This window comes from Equus quagga, chromosome 10 (assembly GCF_021613505.1).
Source record: "Equus quagga isolate Etosha38 chromosome 10, UCLA_HA_Equagga_1.0, whole genome shotgun sequence".
NCBI lineage: Eukaryota > Metazoa > Chordata > Mammalia > Perissodactyla > Equidae > Equus > Equus quagga.
Window position 1 is genome coordinate 81,451,913 of NC_060276.1, and position 11,207 is coordinate 81,463,119.

At 45.2% G+C, this 11,207-nt stretch overlaps 1 protein-coding gene across 1 annotated transcript; it reads right to left on the reverse strand.

Moving 5' to 3' along the window:
• Positions 1 to 737: 737 nt before the first annotated feature.
• On the reverse strand, positions 738 to 2,863 carry EZHIP (EZH inhibitory protein). Its single transcript, XM_046672555.1, has one exon. It carries the CDS (start codon positions 2,726 to 2,728, stop codon positions 1,055 to 1,057), a length of 1,674 nt encoding a protein of 557 aa, XP_046528511.1. The 5' UTR covers positions 2,729 to 2,863; the 3' UTR covers positions 738 to 1,054.
• Between the last annotated feature and the right edge of the window lie 8,344 nt (positions 2,864 to 11,207).

Consider the following 11,207-nt stretch of genomic DNA (forward strand, 5'->3'; position numbering starts at 1 on the left):
GTCCTCAGAAATATTTCCTTTAGTTCTGTTTCTTTAACGAAGACGAGCCCTGAGCCAACATCGGCCACCAATCCTCTTTTATGCTGAGGAAGATCTGCCCTGAGCTAATTTCCGTGCCCGTCCTCCTCTATTTTATATGTGGGTTGCCTGCCACAGGATGGCTTTGTAAGCAGTGCGTGGTCCCTGTCTGGGATTTGAACTGGAGAACCCCGGGCCACGGAAGCAGAATGCCTGAACTGAACCGCCAGGCCACTGGCTGGTTCTAACATTTTGAATGGCCTTCCCAGTAGGTTTTTGGTCTCTTTCCTGAATTTAACTGTTTTTACCATTTTGGTCTGTCAGTGCAGGTGACGAATCCCTTTGCTTTCTTTTGAGAGCTATGGAAGGCAGAGACACTGCTTATCATCAGATGGTGGGGAAGCACCTAAGCAGAGGGAGCACATTTTCAAGGAGTAAGGTACTAGGTGAAGGGGATTCTAGGAAGATGGTGGCAGTGGTGGCTGCATAGCTTTTCAACTGAACAAACACATATAAACAGAGAAAAACTAAAAGAGCCCCCGGAAATGCATGGAGAATATTTACAACAATTTGCATGAGAATTTATTGCTGCAGACCCACAAACACAAGCGGAAAAGGAAAAACCACAAAACTTTTTGCTTCAATAAAAACCCACAGTACATTAAAAGAAAGAAAGCCAACATTTTTATTTTATTCATCAAATATTCATTGTATAAGAGGCGACCTGGAAAAGGGGAATCTCAACTCAGGGGCAAGGGCAGGCCCTTCGGAGGGAGAAGGGAGCCTGCAATCAAGGGCCAAGAGCAGGTTAGTGCTGGGTAGTCCAGTCTTGGGGAGAGGCGGCTTCAAAACTCCTAACTTTGGTTGCTGGCTCACAGAACTCTTGGAAACCTCACAGGTAACTGCGGAGCGGGCAGCCCATTCAGGGCAGTGGGTGGATGGTGATGCCTTTTGTGGGTCTTAGGCGGATGCTCACGGAGGGTCACAGCACAGGAGGTGTAGGGGGGCGAGGCGTGTTCCCTGTTTCAGCCCGCTCTCATGGAGAGAGAGGGCTCAGCGCCTCAAACTGCGGCAGCAAGGAGCGCCTAACGGCAGCAAGGCTAGCGGTGGAGATGGAGCCCAGGCCAGAAACCTTAGAGGAGGAGGACAAGGCGCTCTGGCCAGAAAAATTAGTGAGGGAGGAGGAGGGGCTCTGGTCAGGAGACCCAGTCGGGGAGGAGAGGGAGGAGGAAGAAGAGAAGGAGGAGGAGGAGGAGAAGCTCTCACCACACTGCGCAGGTAAAGGAAAGAACCTACCAGGAGGTGAGGGTGAGGAGGCGCGCATACGGACTGCACGCCAACGGGGCTGGGGAGCAAGGCTTGGGACCTCAGCATCAGGAAAGCTTGAGCTGCTGTGCAGGGCAGGCCTTCGAAGGGCGAACCCAGGGGAAGAAGGAGGACCCTGGCCAGCAGGCCCAGGCAGAGAGGGGCGGCTGCAAGCGGCTGATCTTCTCTGGGTGGCGCGGCTCCCAGGGACAAGGCCTGGAGTCGTGCTGCTGCTGCGGAGGGCAGGGCCTAGCGGGCCGGTGCGGCTTTGGAGGGCAGGGCCTGGCCCGGATGCGCGGCTTTGGAGGGCAGGGCCTGACCCGGATGCGCGGCTGCGAAAAGGAGGGCCTGGCCCAGGAGCAGGGCGGCGGACAGCAGGGCCTGGCGCGGGTGCAGGGCGACGGCGGACAGCAGGGCCTGGCGCGGGTGCAGGGCGGCGGCGGACAGCAGGGCCTGGCGCGGGTGCAGGGCGGCGGCGGACAGCAGGGCCGGGCGCGGGTGCAGGGCGGCGGCGGACAGCAGGGCCTGGCGCGGGTGCAGGGCGGCGGCGGACAGCAGGGCCTGGCGCGGGTGCAGGGCGGCGGCGGACAGCAGGGCCGGGCGAGGGTGCACGGCGGCGGCGGACTGCAGGGCCTGGCGCGGGTGCAGGGCGACGGTGGAGGACAGCATCGCGTGGCTCAGATGCAGGGCTGCGCAGAGCAGGGCCGGTTGGGGTGCGGCGGCTGCGCAGAGCGGGGCCGGTTGCTTTGGCCTGGCTTCGAAGGGCAGGGCCAGGCGGCGGTGCGTGACTCGGCGGAGAAGCCCGAGAAGGGCGGCTGCTGCTGGGCTGCGACTTGGGAGGAGATGGCGGCAAGGGCTCGGACCACTGAGGCCCGGGAGCCCCAGGAAAGAGACAGCGCTCTGGAGGCTTCGGAGCCCGGGCAGCCTCGTCGCGGTGGCGGCTGGGCTGCCTCCTCCCACGGCCGTCCCTTGGGCTCGTGGTGTGGGTCGGACGCCCGCGGGCCTGGCCAGCGCCCCTCGTGGCCCGCCCCATGGCGGCCGCGCTGCCCGCGTGCGCGGCCTGGATACCTCGGCCCGTCTCGGGCACCACGCGGCTCGGCTCTGCGTGGGGACCACGGCCGGCCTGGAGGGCAGAAGGCCCCCTCTCCTGCGCACAGTCCATGGAGGGCAGCCACGGGGCGTCAGCAGTGACCGAAATGGCGCCGGCGGCCGTGGCGCAGGAGGAGGAACCTGCTGTGCCGCCGCGTGGGGCGCCGCCGTCCGGCAGAGACCCGTCGCTGCAGACTGTGGGGACCGACGCACGGGGACTGCCAGTCCCGCGGGCGCCGCCAGGGGCAGGGGCGACCTGGTTCTCCTCACCCTGCTGTTGCTTCTGCTCCTTCTCCCAGCACGACTGGGTGGCCATCACGCCCAGTTTTCCCTCAGAGACGGCAGAGCTCGGCCCGCGGACGCTGCCTGGGTGGAGCCCGGAGCTGGAGGGGCGGGGCGGGCCCCCGGTCGAGTCCTCGCCTCTGATTGGTGAGCTGGGTACCACGTGACTCTCGTCATCCCAGAGCGCGCCAACCCAGCTCCCTCTGGCGCCAAGCAGGAGGGTGTGCTCCGCCCGCCAGCCGTCGGCCTGGCCAGGTCAATGGTCTGAATGGCCCGTCCTTCCCCGGACCCCTACGAGTGTGGGGGTGTGGGGGTGTGGGGGTGGGTGTGTTTCGAGGCACAGGCCGGGGCAGGAAGGCTGTGTATATAAACCGTTTGCGTCACCTCAAATCAGCTTAGCTTGTCAGCACCGCTCTGGTGGCTCAACCTCAAGCGATGGCTTGAAAGAAATACCGTGCTGGCCAACAGGAGCTATCCCCGAGCCGGCTGTCCCTCCTGGAATCTGGTCAGGACACTGGGCCCGTGTGGGATCCCAGAGGGGACGGCCCCGGAACTCCTCGGGGCATCTGGGTGACGCTGCACCGGGGTCTGGTCGGCCGTAGGGTCGGAGGGCGGCCGGAAGGTGAGAAAAGGGATGGGCGTTTCCTGCCACGCGCCAGAGGGGGATTTAGAATTTTCCAGTAAGATGCGTCTCCCTGCCTTGCCCCCTGAATACACACTGGGGTAGCCTGGGAATAAGGGTGATACTGTCCTTAAATATGCGTCCTCATTTGTATGAGCTGCGTAGTCGTCCACTGATGAATGTGCATTAATTCGTTTGACCTAGTCTCCATTCTTGGTTCCCGTTCTGCCTTTGATGTGACTATAAATATGTTGTGATGCACAGGCGTGAAGTTCAATATGTGCGCACTGATTTTTAGTCACTGTCACAAACGTCGTTATTACTGCATGTTTAGTGCCCAAAACAGAAAAGTAAAAGCAGGAAAGCTAGAACCTAAGTTCCCACATTCTCACAGGCGAGTACTGGAAATGTTTAATAATTTTTTGGTAGAAAGGCTGTTCATAAATAATGCAGAGTTCTTTTGCTATGTAAGAATGAAATTATTTATGCATACCTACTGTTTTGTAACCTCCTTTTTAGGTCCAGGAAACATTCTTTCCGTGTCAACAAGTGAATTTCCACAAGATCATTGTGTAACTACAAAACATCCCTTTTATGGAGGAAGCTTACACTTTCAAACACTGCTATATTGATCAACATATATGTTGTTTCCGACTTTGCACTCTCTCTGACACATCAATGTGACACATAGCCTTTTGGCTAAAAATTGTTGACACCCTCAAATGTGACCTTGTTTTGGATAAATTCCCAGAAGGGGAAATTCTTGGTATAGGCCATGCACATTTGTAATTCTTTGACTGAAATATTAGCAAGATGTTCTCCTGAAAGTTACTGTTCTAACCGTTTTGGCCGGATGGAATGGAATGTTTCCGGGACCGAAGGAGAAACTGGAGTGAAACACAATGCAAAAAAGACTGGAACGGTATTTGGAGTGTTAAATAAGATGGAATGGAAAGTGGATTTGAAGTGGAATGCAATGGAGACTGACTAAAGTGGAAAGTGCAATGAAATGGGGAGTGGAATACGGACTTGAACAGGATATGGAATGGAAGATTGAATGGGATGGAAATTGAATAGAATAGAATGGGAAAACAGGGTGGAAGGGGGACTGGAAATAAATATCTAATGGCACGTGGAACAAAAAATATATATGTAATGTTACATGAGAAAAGGAATGGAATGGAATATACAGTGAAATAAAATATTAAAGAAAATAGGAGGAAATCAGAATTAAATGGGAAGGAATCATAGAATGGAACAGAATGTGCAATGTCCTGAAGTCAGTGCTATGAAATTTGCACTACAGATTTAAAAGTACTGGAATGGAGTAGAAACAAACGGAATGAAATTTCGAATGAAATATGGAATACACAAAAAATATCTAGAATACAAGGTTATGAAGGATGAAGTAGACAATAAAAATGAACTGGAGTGGAATATGGAAAACAGATACTGATGAAGTAGAGGATATACTTAAAGAATAAATGGATAGAATGCATTCCAGTCATCTACCACTCTGTAACCGAGTGTCTTGGGACAATGACCATTTGATCCTGCTCAGGCATCCTGTAGAGCTGGAGCTCAGGGCAGAGCGGGGATGGCTTGTCTCTGCTCTAGGATGTCGTTGTCTGAGGCCTCAGCTGGCAAAACTTGAATGGCTGTGAGGTCGTGAGGGTAGGACAGCAATCAGTGATGACTCTGATTTTGGACATAGTATCTGGGTGGATGGTGGTGCCACTTGCTGGAATTGGGAAGACTTGCAGATTGGGGACACAGTGGGAATCACTGATTCTCATGGGGAAAATAAATTCTGGAAGAGTAAGTTTTGTTTGCCTCGTGGTTTATATGTTTTCAGTGAACATAGGGTATTCTTATATTCAGGCAAATACAGCTATTTGCAGTTTGGAAAGTAATTTTTAATGTTCAGTTATGATTTAAGCTGTTTTAAGAAACCAGGCTCTCTTGTGTGATGCTGGATGGGGTTATACATTCATAGCACCTTGCCAGATGGAAATTTGGTGAGACATATAAAAAGTCATAAACACGAAATCCATTTGACGCTACAATTCCCCTTGTAGGCATTGATTCTAAAGAAATACATTATATTTTACATATATATATGTATGTATATGCACACATACTATATATATATATATATATATATATATATGACCACAATGTTACATGATCGAACATGATTATTTTAATGTCATTTATTTTGAAAAATTTGAAACCACCTAAATTTCCAGCAGGATACTGGATGTCCATAGGATAAACTTAAGCAGATTTTATAGGATGTTTTTGAAGAACTTTTGATGCTATTGGAAAATGGCTATTTTATGCCAATAAAAAATAATATACTGATGTGTATGTACATCTATCTATCTATCTATCCATCTTTCTATATACCTAGCATTCTATGTATATTGAAATCTCATTCACTAGAGCAATGGTGCTCATCCAGGGGCATTTTGCCCTCCAGCGGACACTTGGCAAAGTCTGGAGACATTTTTGTTTGTCACAACTGGGGTAAATGGGAAGTGCTACAGGCATCCAGTGGATCAAAGCTAGGGATGCTGCTTAAACTCCCTGAGTGAACAAGGCAGCGTCTTATAACAAAGAATGATCTGGTCCAAAAGATCAGTAGCGTCCAGGTTGGCAAACCCTGCAGTAGAGCATGTAGATAGTTCAGAAAAGTTTAAACAAAATTTAAATCATGGGCAATCCCGTCAGTGATCAATAACTATTGTTAAAAATTTGATATGTGTAGGTGTTAGATTTTCTATGAGAATTTTGTATTTTATAGTCACCAGAGGGGTATGTGTGAAGTGAATTACCTCATTTTTAGAGTTAATTCTTCCTCCGCAATCGACAGATGATTTTCAAATATTAAACATCTTAGTCTTTGCTTAAGAAATGATGTACCTTGCACGTCACCTATCCTTCAATTAAAAAAAAGGAAATGAAGTACCTTAAGAATTGCAATTTGAACTCATTTACGTGGAGAGAGATTCCACCAGTATCAATCCATCATCATCTATCTACTGATTTTCACCTTTCTGATCAAAGGTTTCATTTCCAACTATTAACATATTTGGTTAAAATAAAGGAAGACTGCAGCCCATAACGCCACGTACCTGATTATACAGGGCAGTGTGGTTGACTAACCAGGTCATGGTAATCTCATTACCCTTCCAGTGACTGGCTTAGGAATGGGCATTCCCCAGTTGTAGTTGATGAGCTATGGATACGTGTCTGCCTGGAGTCTTTGTGGAACATTTTCTCAGCTCTTCAAAAAATACAAGAGACACAACAGATTGTTTACATTAATAATCTAAAAGAATGTATATATTTGATATTATAGTTAATGAATGAATTCAGCATGATTGCTGGACATATGGTCAATATCACAAAATTCAATTGGATTTCTATATACTAGCATTAAAATTGCAAAGAGAAAAATTTTAAAATGCCACTTATTACGGCATCAGAAAACAGCAAACACCTGGGAACTAATCTAACAAAGGAGTCCCAACACCTCTGCCCGCACATAACATAACGTTTCTGGGGGAACTTGAAGAAGACCCATGTAAATCAGAGATATATCAAGAGTGAACTGAAGAGAGACTTCTCGTGAAAATGATCCATGGATTCAATGCAATCCCAATCCAATTCCCAGCAGAGATTTTGAAAATGGAAATGGGCAGCTGTGTCCGAATTACGTATGGATAACAAAGATCCAAGAAGAGCCGAAGAACAGTCATCCAAAACAAGACTTTCCAGGACTTTTACAGCCAGAGAGCAAGACCAACTATGACGCTAGAATAATTAAGATAGTGTGGGGTGGGCACAGGAATGGACAAATAGACAAAGAGAACAAAGAGAAGGCCCGTACTCAGACTCACACAAGTGCGCTCACCTCATTTACATCAATTGTGCCACTGCAGTGCTCCGGGGGAAGGAGAGTCTTTTAAATAAGTGGAGCCGGACTAACTGGATAGCCATCCATATGGGGGAAAAAAGGGACTTTCACCCCTAAAATTATGCCTACACTAAAACCAATTCCAGAAGTTAAAGCTTATAGAAAATAACGTATGAGCATATCTTTATGACCTTGGAGTAGACGAGGATATTGGAAACAGAACACAAAAAGCACTAACGATACAGGAAAACGTGGATAATTTGGACTTTGCCAAAATAAGAACTGTTCACCAACAGACACACTTAGAGAGGAAAAAGATAAACCTCAGAACGGGAGAAAGATATTTGCAACATGTATATCCCACAAATGCCTTATGTACAGAATGTAATACCTCCCAAAATCAAGAAGAAGAAAAGACCATGCAATGAAAAATTGGCAAGATATTTGAACAGGACCTTCACAAAACAGGACATCCAACTAACTGACCAACAGACAAATAAAAAGCTGTTCAACCTCAGTCACCAGGGACACGCACGTTAAAATCCCAGTGAGATATCATGAGACGTCCAGCAGAATAGCCAAGACGACTAACAGTGGCAAGGGTTAGTGAGGATACGGAGGAACCCCCTAATGCTGGTGGGAGTGTAAATTGGTACCACCCCTTTGGAAAACTGTTTGGTACTAGCTCTTAAAGCTGAACATGTGCATTCTCTATAACCCAGCAATTCTATCTATATTAATTGTCTATTCCCGCATAACAAACTGCCATAAACTTAGCCACTTAAAAACAACGTCTATTCACTAGCTCACAGTTCTGGAGGTCAGAAGTCCATGTATGGTGTCAATCTTAAAAGTAAAGCAGCCAGTTATTTTACCAGCAAAACGAGTTTATTTGGGAATAGCCAGGGAATTGCAATTCAGGACGTGCACGCTATGGCAGACCATAGGCAAATGCAACAACCAAGGGAGAGGAATGTTAATTTGTAGAGGAAAAGAAGAAAATTGGGAGGGGTTGTTTTGAACAAAAGTCCATTGGAGAAAAGCAAGAGTTCATGGTGGTGATGGTTTCTCATGGGCTGAGTTTCTGGGGTAGTCGGTTTCTGTTTGGGATGCAATGTACACTTCTTCCTGTAATTAATGATTTTCCCCTATTGACGACTTCTTTGTGTTGGGATCTGTAATTGACTGTCTTTCCCGTAATTGACCTCCATTGGTACTGCAAGGGAGCTCCGCCTTCTGGCTCCCTGACTCCATTTTGAATGAGGTTTCCCTCTATTAGTTTTCATATTTTCCCTTTTGATCAAGATCTTTCTCCGAAAGCATCGCTGATCAAGAGTCAGGTTCTCTGTGCATAGTGGTTTTGTGCCTCAGTGCCAGGAAGGACCCCTTCTGGTTGTCATGCCCCCCGTTGGAGGGAAAGCGCATAGTGGTTGGAAACCATTTAGGCCACGTTTGAGTAACAAGGAAGGTTAGGAGGGAGAACTCTCAGGCATCTCTTATTCAAAGTCTACAGTTGTCCAAGGTTGTAAGCGTCAGAAAATCATTATTTTCATAATAAATCATTTATTATTTATGACAAATACAGCAAAAATAGTGATTGACCGTATAAGCTCTTTTTTTTTTTTTTTTTTTTTTTTAAGGTTGCTTTACCGAAACCTTATAAGCAAGGTACCAGGCCAATTTTTGCAAGCAGTTCCTTAAAGGTGTCTAGTCATTTCTGAATCTATGTACATCTTATTTGAATATGACCTTCTAGTCAAAGCCTTGCTAATGTAGCCGGTATTTCCAATTATGCCCTGTTACAAGAAGAACAGACCTTCAGGGAACCCATGCAAATACATACAGTGTCATGAAAAGAATACTTAATAGTTTCCAAATTCTGGGAGGATCAGGTAGAGAGAAAAAGAGAAATGTTTCAACCCCTTTTGCAGAGATACACTTTAGCAAATTGCTGTTAAGTTGTAGATAGCTTGAAGGAGAGGAGAAAAGGGGGTCTCTTACATTTGGGAAACAAAACATCAGAGCAATCAGTCCTCCAGCCAAGTTCCAGAAATTTCCACCCAGTTCAGTGTTATGATCTTAAAGTTATTAAAACCTGTGTTCCAGAGTACTACCAAAGTCTTTTTCCATGAATCTCTTTGAAAATGAAACGTATTTGTAAAAGCATCAGAGTAAATAATAAGTGTCTGTTACTAACAAAAGGCTTAAGACAATAGGCAATGGGTAAATGCAACTGACAAGTAAATTTGGGTACTTTTGTGGCATACGTTTTCGATACCAACTACAATTATAGGTAACAACATTAGATTAGGACATATCAGATTTTTATGTATTTTATACAAGTTCTAGAACACTTTTTCGTAACATTCGCCCATACAATATAACCTAAAAAAGTTTATTATTGCTTATTCGAACACACTTCTCATGTAATTTGACATACCAAGTAAGCCTAATTAGTATAATGTCTCTCCTTTTATAAGGAGAAGGAAAGAATCTTTTGAGGTGTCCTAGGTGCCCTCTGAAAAATTCCAAAGTTACATCCAGGTCAAAAAGACTTCACTTAGAATTTGAATATTTGGGGAAGCTTTTCAAAAATATCCAAAGGTTTGGATACTTGACCAAATAGGATCCCTGATCATTATGAAATAATACTTAAGCCTCGATTCGATCAAAGTAAAAATAAGAGGTTTCAAAGGCAAATACAAAAAGGTTCCATGGTTGTAAGCAAAACTTAACTCCTTTAATACTAAGAAGACTCAGTTTTCCTAAGTAATTAAAGACCTGATAGGAACAACACAGGAACCTTCTTGATAAAACACAAAATCTCTGTTTCCTAGGCATATTACTTAAAAATAAAGAAGCTTTCGCAATCCATTATCAAAAACAGACCAATAGCCCAGGAAAACCTTGTCCTTTCAACAGAAAAGAAAGCCAAATTTTAATTTTGCATCAGCTTATTTTGGTATTAAAACTCATTTGAATACATTCACTTTAATCTTCGCCAGCTTGACCACACCTTAAAATTCCCTTCCCCAGATTCCTTTCCACAAACCTTCGACACTTTCTTTTCACATGCAGATTTTGTCCTGTGTTTCCCTCTTCCCCTTTCCAAAACAACCAGCCTCTCTTTAGGGCAAAATTGCTTTCTTTTCCCTCAACAAAATGCATTTCCATTCCTTATACCCTCTTTTATCAAAACACACATCTTACTTTCTTTACATACGGAGATGTTTCCCTTATTAGTAAGTGTATTGATTATAATTCTTAACCCTTAGAATCCTTAATTCTTAGTGAAAAACAAAGAAGTAAGCAATTTTGAACTATTTTAGCATTTTTCAGCTTTGTGAACTTATAAATATCTTTTACGAATTTCTAGAAACGTCCTTTTTCATAGAAAATTTCTCAGCGTAGTATAAAACGTGTTCACTAATAGATTCAAATATCTTTAGCTTCTGTGCAATAAGCAGCCAAGAGTAGACTAACCTATGTTAAGTGATTGACATTCATCTTATTTTGAGATGATTTAGATATCCAATGACCATCCCTTATTTAGTTTAACTTAGTATAAACTTTGATCTTATTTAAATTCATTTAAATTACTTGCTTTTAACAATCATGCTCTGATTTGACATTAAATAGCCAACCATCCTCTTCAGTTACTTTCTTGCTGACAGATTTTGTAACAGAGATAAAATGAGCTTAATAAACCCAGGTAGAATGAAAGTTGTATGTCTGCATTATATTCAGCACTGATAACTCTAAAGGACATGCCTGTTTCAATTAAACCAAGAACCTTAAGCTAGCTTTTATTTACTAAAGATTAATCCTCAATCGTGTAAACTGGAAAACATTTGGGTAAGTTTCTGTTATATTTCTGAGGTTATGCATACTTACTTTATAAGCGCTTAATTTCAAGCCAATTCAATAGGGCTCTTTTACAAATCAATCTTAGCAATACCATCCAGAGGT

Coding starts and splice junctions, on each gene's coding strand:
- EZHIP (XM_046672555.1), bottom strand. CDS start 2,728: ATGGCCACCCAGTCGTGCTGGGAGAAGGAGCAGAAGCAACAGCAGGGT.